This window comes from Erinaceus europaeus, chromosome 7 (assembly GCF_950295315.1).
Source record: "Erinaceus europaeus chromosome 7, mEriEur2.1, whole genome shotgun sequence".
NCBI classification, from domain to species: Eukaryota; Metazoa; Chordata; class Mammalia; order Eulipotyphla; family Erinaceidae; genus Erinaceus; species Erinaceus europaeus.
In genome coordinates, this window is record NC_080168.1 from 74,917,723 (window position 1) to 74,931,193 (window position 13,471).

At 40.6% G+C, this 13,471-nt stretch overlaps 1 protein-coding gene across 18 annotated transcripts in view; it reads right to left on the reverse strand.

Annotated features, from left to right (window-relative positions):
• ENOX1 (ecto-NOX disulfide-thiol exchanger 1) overlaps positions 1 to 13,471 on the reverse strand; it is a 772,227-nt gene that overhangs the window by 201,844 nt on the left and 556,912 nt on the right. For all 18 annotated transcript variants that reach the window (XM_060194781.1, XM_060194780.1, XM_060194779.1 and 15 more), the window contains one exon: positions 3,857 to 4,069. In XM_060194781.1, coding sequence (XP_060050764.1) covers positions 3,857 to 4,069 — 213 coding nt within the window. The remainder of the gene's footprint in view (positions 1 to 3,856; positions 4,070 to 13,471) is intronic.

A 13,471-nucleotide genomic window follows, 5' to 3' on the forward strand; every position in this document is an offset into this window, starting at 1 on the left:
TGGTATATATACACAATGGAATACTACGCAGCTATTAAGAACAATAAACCCACCTTCTCTGACCCATCTTGGATGGAGCTAGAAGGAATTATGTTAAGTGAGCTAAGTCAGAAAGATAAAGATAAGTATGGGATGATCCCACTCATAAACAGAAGTTGCGAAAGAAGAACAGAGAGGGGAACTCAAAGCAGGACTTGACTGAATTTTGAGTAGGACACCAAAGTAAAAACCCTGAGTTGAGTGTAGGGTGAATGTTCAGCTTCATGGGAGGCAGGGGGGGGATGGAATGTGACACAGTCTTTTGGTGGTAGGAATGGTGCTTAAGTACACTCCTATCAATATGTAGTCAGATAAATCACTTTTTAATTAATATGAGAGGGGAAAAATAATGAATGTCTCAAACTTTTTAAAGCACAGACTGAGTCTCTTTAATACACAGGCTGAGTCTTTAATTTGTTGACTCTCTTAAAAGTTTAGACGAGGGAGAACAGAAGCAACTGGTGGCACAGCTATATACAAATAATGTCAAAGGACATAAATTATGGTGATGTTGTGTATGATACAGCAAATCCTAACAAAGCAATATTTCAAAGGTATCCCAATTGCCCAATAATGTGATTATAGCAATAACTATCTACTGTCTTCTTAAATCCTAAGACAGCAGGAACCTCCTGCTTCCTCTATAGAGCATATAATTCCCCCAGTCCTGGAATCTCTAGCATGGGGCACACTTTTCTTCATGCTTCTCTCAATTAATACCAAATTATATTGCATCCGCTGATCCCAACCTAATCAACACAAGTACTACCTCAGCATGCTTCACTTCAGAGTGTGTCAGAGACATCAGGCATAGAATATCAACCCTTCATCCTCATTACTCCAGAGTGAACTTTCCTTTCATAGGATTCTCTAATTCCATTCTAGGAGGTTCACTTCCTAACAAAGTCCCAAAACCGAGATATAGACCAGGTTCCATAAGATAGAGCATATGTTCACATTTATGTATAAATTAGGGCAAAATATATATCTGAAAGCAAAAATACACAATAGTCTGTAGTGAGTCATTATAAAGTTCATAATGAAATAGTATCTAATTATACTTAGATACCCTTATTACCTACTTCCTATTATAGCTCTCTTACTCAGTCCAAAGCTAACCTCATCAAAGCAAATACTGCAAAAGCTGAATAAGGGCAAGAGACTGGCATACTTTAACGATGACTCTTTAGTCACTATCAGGCCATCCCATCAGCTGGGGCCCTAGTTGGGGATTCCTTAAATTTCCAAACAGACATGATGGGCCTAGACCTTGAATAAACCCCTCCCTCCATTGTTACTGGTTATCTCTATCAGGAACAAAATACAGACCCCTTTGTGGGCCCCCATAGGACCTTGCCCTCAACTTGGATCAGCAATGGTAGAGAATGTTCCATCCTCCAAAGGGAGGCTGGACAATATACTCTATGCTACACCTGAGGAAGATGGGTCCTGATAGTGGGGCAGCTTGAAATGTTCCTACTTAGGACCACAGAATGTGAGCTTGGATCTATAGGGATGCAGAGGTCACATAAGCTCCTAAGCTGAATATGGGCCCTAGATCATATCAAACGATGGGGTTTACAGTCAATAATATTTATACACCTTTCCCATATTTGGGAGCTACTCTCTTCCCTGATCCAGCTTTCTGGTGCTTCTGCCAGCCATGACATCATCTCACCAGACAATAGTTAGGATCCACCTGCATATCAGATTTCAGACTCAGGCAAAAAAAAAAAAAAAAAAAAAAAAAACCACACACACACACACACACAAAACCACTATATAGCCACAGGCCCTTTGGAATATAACTAAAATATGCCTACGAGCTATCTACAAAACAGAGACCCCCCCCTCCAAATCTTCATCTGCACTATTCCAGCCCTTAGTTCCATGACTGGTCAACAATTTGTTTGGCTTTGTATGCTAACTCTCTTTTCAGCCACAAGGTTCCAGATGCTAGCAGGATGCCAACCAGACTTCCCTGGACAGACAACCCCACCAATATGTCCTGGAGCTATGCTACCTCAGAGCCCTTCCCCAATAAGGAAAGAGAGACAGGCTGGGAGTATGAATCGACCTGTCATTTCCCATTTTCAGCAGGGAAGCAATTAGAGAAGCCAGATCTTCAACCTTCTGCATCTCACAAGGACCTTGGGTCCATACTCCTAAAGGGTTAAACAATAGGAAAGTTATCAGGGGAGGGGAGGGGATACAGAGTGCTGGTGGTGGGAATTGTGTGAAGTTGTACCCCTCTTATCTTATCGTTTAGTCAATGTTTCCTTTTTATAAATAAGAAATAAAAAAACAAAATCAAGCAGCTGTTAGGAGACACTGAGTTAAGGGTCATCCCTTAACGTGTGTGTGTGTGTGTGTGTGTGTGTGTGTGTGTGAGGGGAGTAGGCAAGGTTCTGTGATACCAACCAGCATGAGTCAGAGTGAGTCTCTCCTGTTCTTTCCCACAGAAGGTAGGGTATCTTGTCAATTATCAGAGTTTATGCTTGGAAGTTTGAAGTTTCTTTTACCCTACCAGAACACTGCTCAACTTGGATTTCTGATGATGCAGGAGACTGAGCCTGGCACTTTGGAACTTCAGCATAAGGATCTGTTTGCATAACCATTATGCCATCTTGCCCGCCTTAGAGTTTCTTTTTCTCCTTGTCCTTCATTCCTGTTTTTATTTGTCTGTCTTTACTGTTGCTTGTGCTTCTCCTCTCCAATTTTTATTTCAGATAGAAAGAGTCAGATTCACAGAGACAAAGAGAAAGACACCACAACTCTAAAGCATCCTTCAGTATGGAGGGAACTGGGGTTGAGTTTGGGAGTTTCTTATGCGATGTTCTACACTGCTAGAAAAAATGGTCTTTTGACACTGGAGTCACAGCAAACAGTTTCATAAATTAGAATCTTGTTTTTTATGCTCCTCTCAGTCCATCTAACAGATACATTATTCTTTTGATTTCTACAGATGAAAGAGGTGATGGGCATTTTGGCACATATGCTATTAAAATAATACTTATTCTCAGAATGAATGTGCAAATTGCATATTCTGCCAGTCTTTCTGGGATCCTGAACCTGGAGCACATCTTTGTCACAGTGTCACTCATGTCTTTTACCAAATGAGAAGACGTCAGCAGCTATGATGCATTAAGCTGCTGTGACGTTAGGCACAGATACAGGCAAGGGTGCTCTTTTAAAATTATATGCCCATTTTTGAATAGAGCCTGGATAATTACCCTGACTATTGTTCTGTGAGAAGACCCCACTTAACACCCCTTCATTAAGTCAAGATCTGAACAGGAAAAATCACCAGTGTAAAGTTGTTCAGATAATTTGCTTTCCAGATAAAGAAAGGACAAGATAATTATGCAGGAAAAGAAAGAAAAAACTCAAATTGCCCCCACTGACAGCTAAAGCTCACCTCAAATTAAGGATCCTGAAGAGGAGTGTTTCTGACCATACCTTCTTCCTAAACAAGGACAGTGTGTTCGGGGTCTGCTTCCTACAGTGAGCTAGGAGGACCCTGGGTCTGTATGGACAGCCCAAAGCTGAAGGTCAAGGGTGGCTGTCCTGCTCTGTTGGCAGGGCTTGTGTGCTAAAGAAAAACTACAGAAACATTGCTCACCTTGAAGTAAGCTCTCAGGGCAGGGTCCATGTTCTTCCAAGTTGCCACAGAACATGACATAGGATATGAGGTGTGCCATTGAGTATGGAGTAGAATGGGAACTACTTACCCCCAAATACAAATATAAAACAATAACAAAAGGAAAAGAAAAAAGTAAAAACCATAACAAAAGGACAGCCCCCCAATTTGACTTACATTGAGTAAGGATCCCGGTTAAGGCGTTTTTAAAGTTTTCCTTGGCTTCCTCCATCTCTTGCTCATGGGTGGCCTTCTCGTTCATCAACCGGCGAACGTGGCTGTTGGCCGACTGCACCATGGAGTAAAACTGGTTGGCAGAACGCCGGTTCACTTCCCCACGTTCAATCCAGGAAAGCAGCACTGTGATAGCCTCTGAGAACTTGCTGTCATCTAGAAAAGAAAACGTGAGTCTGACTCATGCAGAAGCAGGAAATTAGACTTCACTTTGGCTCCTTTCAAAAGATGGAGCTTGGCCCCTCCTATTTTCGATTTTTCAGAAGCTGATAAATTACAGGTCTCTTGAAATGAATTGCCCTTCTATCTGAGTTAACTTCTTATTTCTCATCTAACTCTGTGACACCATGAAATCATACGAGAAACAAGGGGTGGCTTACCTCTGATCTAACAACTAGATGAACTCAGCTCTAGGGGAATGATCTATCTATCTGGGAACGTCTCTGGATTGTGGTACAACCACATTATTCCACAAACTCTAATGTCTCTTAAGATTATCTTGAAAAACTGTTATTAACCTATGTGGCTTTCATTTCATTTCTTTATTCATTTGTAAGATGTATGATACAGGGTGGGGGAGACAGCAAAACAGTTATGCAAGATGGCATTCATGCCTGAGGTTCCAACATTCCAGATTCAGTTCCTAGCACCACTATATTCCAGAGCTGAGCAGTGCTCTGGGGTCAAAAAACAATATGGTGATATTAGTTGTCTGATTAGAATCATTTGAGTTAGTGCCAAAATGCAGAACACAGATCAAATTACTTTAAAACTAGTAGACACATGAGAGATCTTTCCCAAGGAAAATAGGAGGATTAAGTTGATTCTTATTCTACTACAGCTCAAAACTAATTTTCCTTTGGGTTTAATATAACATATTTAATTAAGTTATAAAAAAGAGACAATTTCCTTGTTTTCAACAGAAATGGACCTTTCCCTGGAAGTGGGCAGTATTTGCATTAGAAGACAGGTGTGAGAAAGAGGGACAGAAGAGAATGATGATGAATGATAAGGATTATTTCTGAGAAAACAGACTTGCCTATTAGGAGTGGTTACTGGAACACACCTGTGCTGTATGGCTTGGAGGTAGAGAAAAAACAAGTGGTCATTAAGTTAATTAGAACAGGAAGCTGTATGTCAGTTGTTACAACATTAATCGATCCCACTGCTGAAGGCTCATTACATATTTCCCAGGCAGACTTGGAGATAGAAGTCTCGTATTTGTTTATTTATTTGAGCCAGGGATGTTTTTTTATTTAAAAAAGAGTTTTCCCCAGCATGGTGCTGGAGCTTAAACATGGGTTGTGATGGTAAGGCCTGCACCCCATCCAGCAAGCTCTCTCTCTTGCATCTGGATTCTTTTTTTTATTTCTGAGAAATGTAATCGAAGAAAAATGGAAAACTAGTCTACATGATTCAAGTAAACTAGGTAGAACTCTAAATTCTAAAAATAAGGAGCAAAATTAACAGAAAATTTAAATTCATACTTGTTTACTTAATAACCTTTATGTATCACTTATGCTCTCTCTCATAGACAGATATCAGGAGCAAACATAAGTTTTGTCTGCACACACAAGCATGCGCTCGAGTGCGCGTACACACACACACACACACTCCAATGATGAACAGAGAGTGATCATGTTTGACAAAGGATCTTACTTGACTCACCATATGTTTTCTAAACAAGCACTGCTGTTAATACTTTACAAATAGGAGAAAACTTTCATTTATGCAGTGCTTTGTGAATTTTGCCTAGAGGCACAGTGGTTATATTTCTACAATATTATTATTCTCTAATAAAGCACTGTTAATGTTAATAGCAATAGGTCTAAAGTAGAGTCCTTTTTAAAAATATTTATTTCCTTTTTGTTGCCCTTGTTATTTTTATTGTTGTAGTTATTATTGTTAATGTTGTCATTGTTGGCTAGGACAGAGAGAAATAGAGAGAGGAGGGGAAGACATAGAGTGGGAGAGAAAGACAGACACCTGCAGACCTGCTTCGCCACCTGTGAAGTGACTCCTCTGCATGTGGGGAGTGGGGGCTCGAACCGGGATCCTTATGCCAGTTCTTGTACTTTGTACTATGTGCGCTTAACCCTCTGTACTACTGCCTGACTCCCTAAAGTAGAGTCCTTTATGCTAAACCCCATATTACTAAACTAATTCTCAATTATAGTTTTGGCTCTCCCAGAAATTGTCTTCACTAGTTCATTACCTGGTCAGCATGTGCTAAAGGAAAGTGACCTGAACATATAACCACATCTCCTTCTGCTCAGTATAACCTCTCTGTTCCAGCTCCTTTCTGCCCATACACATGTCTCATTATACACAGCTCTTCAGACCTCCTTTCTCTTTGCTAGACTGGGTACTACCTGATTTAAATCAATTGTTTCTCAAATAAACTCTTAAACATCTTTTAACAGGTCTCAGTTACTTTTTCCCTAGTCACCCTCTGCCCCCCTCAGACTAAGTATAACTTCCTTGCTTGGGCTTGCTCAGGATGCATCAGTAGTGGATGAAAAGAGGACCAAGGCAGCTCAGTGTGTGAGGGATGTGCACTGCCCATCCCCCAGGGCAGAAAGCAGTTCTTCTGGACCCACTAGGATGGATAAATGTTGCTCAGTCTCTACTCCAGCCTCTCCTGCCATCTGCTGAGGCAGCCTGGGGTTGGGCATCAAAGCTTTGACTCTGTGCCAATGTACCCTTTTCTGCCCTCACATTTTCAGAAGAAGAGATAACTGGCCCTGGGAAATGCCCACAAGGTACTCAGCCAGTGGAGGACTCATGTCCACCTGCAAATCTGACTCCCAACCCCACCCTGGACAGACACACACATTTAGTGTCACAACCGGCTCCTGCCACTTGGGTAACTTTGGGATTTCAGTCTGAGTTCAACCCTCAGTGAACTCCAGCTGCAGCAGTTTCTTATCTCATTTCATGGGCTGAAGCAGCTTGTGTAAGATAAAAATCCATCATACAACTTAACATTATGTTCAGTCCATGGAGAGGCCCATAATTTAGCATTATGTTTGTGAGAGGCCCACCGTGACCGTTAGTCAGAATAAATTCTGACTCCTTCCCACTCTCTCCCTCTTTCTCTGCCAATATACATTAGGAGAATGGACCTCTGAAAAGACAGCAGGAATAAACAAAATGTTTATAAGAAGTTTTTTAACTCTTAAAACAAAAAAAAAGTATTGCTTCCTTGTCCCATTTTTTTCTCTTTTGCTATGACTTTCATCTTCACAGAATACAGAGCAAGAGGACTCTTCAGCACTCAGTGTTGAGGGTACAGGGCAGGAAGGGCATACCGGTAGTTTTTCCTTCTATTGCTCATGATCACCAAAGTTTATTAATATCAGGAAAACCACTCTCACCTTTTAAAAGCATATGTTTGTTCAAATAACCTAAAAAATAAAAATATTCACCAGTAGATTACAGTTAAATGGTAGTTTTGAAAAAGCAAACGATACCCACAGGGTCAAGCAACTGAAAATACTCAATTAAAAAAGTAAACCTGCAAAACACTTCCTAGAATTTCAGCACCAAAACAGTGGGTACACTTCCATTCACTTTACAAAATGCATAAAGTTTTGAAAACTCTCAACTTCATTCTCATTTCTGAGCTTTTTAATACTGGCAGCCTGGTGTATAATTGTGCTACAGAGATGCAGAAGAGATCGAAAAAATTAGTTAATGCAGAATTTGGTAAGACTCATCAATATCTACTGCCATGTAAAAAGTGACGTCAAGTTAGACTAAGCCAGCAAGTCTCTCCGAATAACAACAGACCATGTCGGCAATGATTATTTTCAACACCCAACTGCAAATTTAATTTTGTATTCAGTGGACAGATAACTGAGAAAACAGAAGACAATATAAACTAATTTAAACAGGGTTTAGATTGCAGCATTATTAAAGCTATTCATGTGGAAAGAAATTAGCACTGCCCATAAAAATCAAATCAAAGACGCACTTATAAAATGCCGAGTGTTTTCTGTGAACATGCTTAGGCAGAACTCTGAACATGGGTGCAATTGAAAAGCTAGAATGTGTAGATGTGCTTTTTACAATGTAAGAAGTGGGAAAATTAGGTATTATGGCGAGATGATGGACTATTTTATTGTTAAGTGCTGCCCGGTATTGGTATTCTCTAGTGAGGATTCTCATACAATGCCAGAAGTGTTTGCTCCCTGGTCTCCACAACCCCTTCTTTGTCAAACCCAGCCTCTGCTTCTCAACTGCCCACCCCTCCCCCCCCACACTTTTCACATACTACTCACTCATCCCACAGGTCTTCAACATCCCTTGCGTCTGAGCAACCCTCAAGATTCAGCCCTGATACCTTTTGCTAAGGGAAGTGTTCTATAACTTGTGATGAATTGGGTATTCCCATGCTACCTTTACACAGTTTCCTGCATGACCTATGATTGAAGTGTCAGTAGTTCTCTGTAGTGAATACTGATTCAGGATTTGTCCCCAGGTTTGAGGTGCTAACATGAGAATAAGATTTCCCAAACATAATTCAGTCTTCTGGTCACTCTGAGTTTTTTCCTTCATAGGTTATAGTTCTTGAAATTGTACTTAATAGATGTACAGCCATTAATAATGAAAACTGCAAATCCAATGCTTAAAAGTTGGAGAATATCAATTGGCACCGGGAATTTTAAATATGCTAAAGAATATTTCATATAATCTACCTGAAGTGAATGACTTCTTTAATTCTCTCTCTCTCTCTCTTATTTCAGGTACAGCAACAGAAAGGGTTAGGGATGGACACACAGGAATGACTTCACAGCTCTGTTCCACCATATGTGGAGTTTTTGCTGATACTGGTGTCATGGTGCTCCTTGTGTTGAGCCAGGGTCTGAACCTAGGGCTGTATGCTTTGTAAGGGAGACACCCTACCAGGTGAGCTATAGCCTAAGTCTTGAATATTTATTTAGAAGGGTGGTTTTTTTTTTTTTTGTGGAACTGGGGCCTTACACATTCATGATCTCACCACTACTCTTGGGCCCTTATCACCACCTTTTTTCCCAGAAAGTTAGAGAGAAAGAAACGGAGAAGGAGACACCACAGCACCAAAGCTTCCTCTATCACCACAGCACCTCCCATGTGGTGCCAAGGCTCAAGCCTCAGTTGTCACACACATAGTACTGCAGGCACCCTATCTAGAAAGCTATTTCTCTAATCAATGGTATTTTTTTTATCCAGAAATGTATCGAAAGAGCTTAAATCTTATTTGTATCAATTAACCTTGATAGAATCAGTTTGGCCATACTTTGAAGTCCCAATTTGCAAGATTGATGGCAGCAATCAGTGAGGACTTACTGTAACTTCTCCTTCTCTTTGTTTGTAGAAGGATATCTATCCCTAATATTCAGAACAGCAGATGGAATAAAAGTCAGGCCATTGTCATGAAATATGAACTTAGCTGTATACTAATACCCTTATATATGGCTGGGTCTTAAAAAGAACAATAGGAGAGGTTATTCCATTCCATGTTTGAACAATATGTCTCAAGAGAGAGAGAAAGTCAAGTATTCTATAAAGCTTGTCTTTCTAAAGAAATGGGGGCAACATATGCATACATGCACAGAGCGAACAGTGCATCTATACAGTCATCATTGATTTGACTTCAGTGAGAGCTGGAAACGGCAATGGTCACATACTGATTCGAGAGGAGCAGGAATTCTAGGATGGTCAAAGCACTGATGCCACCACATTCCTAAAACTTTACTATATGTCCCTACACAGTGGACACCACTAAACAAGTTTTCACTTTCTCATTTACTCAGCTAAAGATCAAAAGGGTTGACCTTAAATCATAGGTGGTGTGAAAAGCTATACAAGTATTTGATGCTCCCTTCTACCTCACCTCACACCAGCTCTCCAACTGTCTAGTATAAATGAAGTGATTAAGGGGGAAACATAAAGGGCATGTTTGCTTTGCAGTCAGTAACTTCCCAGTCAGAGTCTCGCTTTGGAGTCAAGCAAACCATCTCTAAATGAAATGGCCTATACTTGCCTCTGTCAAGGTCAATACTACCAAAGAAAGTGATTCTCTCTCTTTTAAGAATTTTATTAGTTAAAGAATAGGAAAGCTATCAAGGGAGGGGATGGTTACGGAGTTCTGGTGGTGGGAATTGTGTGGAGTTGTACCCCTCTTATGGTTTTGTCAGTGTTTCCTTTCTATAAACAAATATTATTTTAAAAAAAAAAATCCTATGTCTCCTATTTCCTGTGCTCTAAGGAGGAAACCTGGCTTTTAGCTAATAGGACATCCACTTGGCTCATAGCATCATTGATCTTTGGTTTCCGGGAACCGTAAATACTGGCAAGCTTCTTGGCAATTTTGGGCCCTACCTCATCCCTCTCTACCTCCGGCTGGCTGACACCCACTGTTCTGCATGAAAATCAGAATTCTCCATTCTGGGAATCCAGAATGGTGGTCCCAGGAGAGCTGGATTCTTAATGACACATCAGGGAATCCCAAGGGCACTACTTAAAAAGCTTTGTCAAAACCTTAGCTGATGCAGACTGAGACTCTCTCCTGCATAACATAATGAAAAATTGTATGCAGTTTTCCAAAGGGGGAGAAAGTACACAAAATACTTTTAAAGGCTCTTGCCAGGAGCAATCCCTGATGAATTAGGAGATAATCTCTCCTCACTGGCTAATCAATCTCTCCCATCCACAGTCCAAACACAGGTTCCTCCAGGGGTGGATGGTGTGTGTTAGACGCACTGAAATTCATTATCACATCTGCCTGGTGCTACTGTTTCCAATAAAGTGTAATTATAGTGTTATTGAGCTCACTTTCTCAAAGCCACTATAAACTTTCAGTCTGTGTGAAACTACTTTCCAGTCAGTCTTCATTAAGTTGAATTGTCTCAGAGCAATGTCTAGCTAATCAACGGGGTGCCTGCTAATTTTCTGTTTTAGAATCTGTATTAGTGTAACAGGCACTGGGTACTCTGTGCCTTAGACATGACTCAGTTACAGTGTGGTGTTTCCTCTGATTTCAGAAGGCCCAGTGGCCACTGAGTAGGGTTATGGCATCCCAGAGGTCCTCCTGTCTTAGTCCCCACTGCCTAGCTGGAGTATCTCCTGGGATGGCACTTGACACTCCCCACTCACAGAAGAGTCAATCAGAGGTCCTTGAGTAATGTCACTTTGTTCAGTGTAGTTTTCTTTCTTTTTATTTATAAAATGGAAATATTGACAAGACCATAGGATAAGACGGGTATAATTCCACACAATTCCCACCACCAGAACTCCGTATCCCACCCCCTCCCTTGAAAGCTTTCCTATTCTTATAACCTTGGTGAGAGAAAAAAAGCAATTCTGACTATTGAACACAATACACCAACTTTCATTAAGTGCCATCCACTTAAAGCCAGTTTCCATGTAAGTGAAGAGTCACTGCACAAGGTGTTATGTATCCAAAAGACAGAAACACTGTGAGGCAGGGACTCCTATGCTGGTTTCTTCTCCCTCCCAGGGCCAGATGTATGGAGAAGTCAAAAATTACTTATGGAATGGCTGTAAAGTAACTAAGTACCTATCACTTTCCTATATATTTGGCCATGCCTGGTAGTGCCACTCACCAGAGATGCAACAGATGCAGTGCCAAACATCTAAAGAGGGCAGCATTGATCTACTGAGGAACTACTATGCACACTGTATCAGTACTGGGCAGGGTATGGAGGGCCTCAAGGGTCATAATATGGCCTTGGCTTATACAGATTTTCTTTTTGAATACAGCTGATTTTCAAATAGAAAATAGTGAGAACAAACAGGCATGAAGAAAAGTAGGAGAATATTCATAATAAAACTAAGATAGCAAGATTTCTCAGGAGAGGGGGAAAAATGAAACCCAATTAGGCATTTTCAAATTACACTATTTCTTTCCTGACCTGCATTCCTTACCGTAGGTCTTGACTGCATTTTGTATCACTACATCAATAAAATCATCTTCAGGAAACAGTTTCCTAGGCTCCTCCTGGGCTGGCTTAGCAGTATTATAAGGAACATGGAGTGGATTTCCTCTCTGAGGCAGCCAATTTCCTAAGCAATTAAATGCTGTTTATATTCCAAACTCTGTGCTTGGGTTGAAATTGTCAAGCTTGATATTACCTGACTGTTGCCTAAGATGTATCCCCAGCTAGTTCATTCTACTGTAACTGCAATCTATTAAAATTTCCAATCTGTTCTCTCCTTGAGGGATCACACAGTACTTGGCAAAGGTGCAGCTCCTAAAATCTGCAAATTATACTCATCTATATAAATATATATTTTTGAAATGGCAAGGCCTACAAATTCCTTTACCACATTGACATCCCAATCTGCTATCCTCTAACAGGAAAGGAAGTGCCACACTTCTCTTACTTGCATAGATACTTCTGTATGCCCTTCTTAGAAAAATAACAGAATGTAGATACCAAACATTTGGGAAATTCCTGGTCTCATAGCCAAGTGGCTAATGCTTGTTACTACTAGGTATGCACATGCCCAAATGCAGTGGTGTCTCTGCAGTTTATAAGTGGACATTTTACAATGCATTGGATATTCTTATTTTGTTCCAGAATTAACATTCCTGGTTGAGAATGCTGCTCTTTCTCATTCTGACCACTCCTTACAGTTTATAGTCTACTTTGGAGAGTGAGATGCTTGCGTCTACATTTTCTGTGCCTGTTACTAAAGCACTATCCCAGCCAAGGCATCCACATCTGTAAGACACCCCTTCCAAGAACAGCAGAATTTGCACCAACTGCACCTGTCCTATGAAAAACAGAAGCACTCCATGACACAGTGGGGCATTTGGGTAGCAAATGCAGCTGCTTAGGAGTTCCTCAGCCCTGGAAAGAAAATGAGGGATAAAAAATATCTTTTTAAAAAATTAATTTTTGGGGGGGTGGGCCAGTTAAGCACACATATGGTACTCTGCACAGGGATCTACTTAAGAACCCAGGTTCGAGCCCCTGCTCCCCACCTAAGTGGTGAAAGTGGTCTGCAGGTATCTATCTATCTATCTATCTATCTATCTATCTATCTATCATCTATCTATCTATCTACCTATCTATCTATTTATGTATCTATCTCCCCTTTCTCTCTCAATTTCTCTCTGCCCTATTGAATAAAAAGGAGGAAAAGAAAAACAGGAAAAAAAAATTGCTGCCAGGAGCAGTGGATTCATAGTACTGGCACTGAGCCCCAGCAATAAACTAGAGGTTAAAAGAAAAAAAAGGAAGGAAGGAACGAAGGAAGGAAGAAGGAAATAAATAATAAGTAAGTTTTTGTAAAGCACAGAAATACCAGTATCTTATCCTAAAATGGGTTTTGGACTAGCTTTCTGTGTATCCCCTCCAATGACATGATCCAATCCACTTTATATACTGACAGCTATATTCTAGTTACTTGAAGGGTCCAGCACATATCTCCTCTCCAGAGAAATCTTTAAGGGCTTTTCTAGGATCATGGAACAATTCCTAACTTTCCTAATCCAGTGGCTGCCTTGAGGGAGCAGCATTGGCCCAACCTTCTCCTAGTCCCACA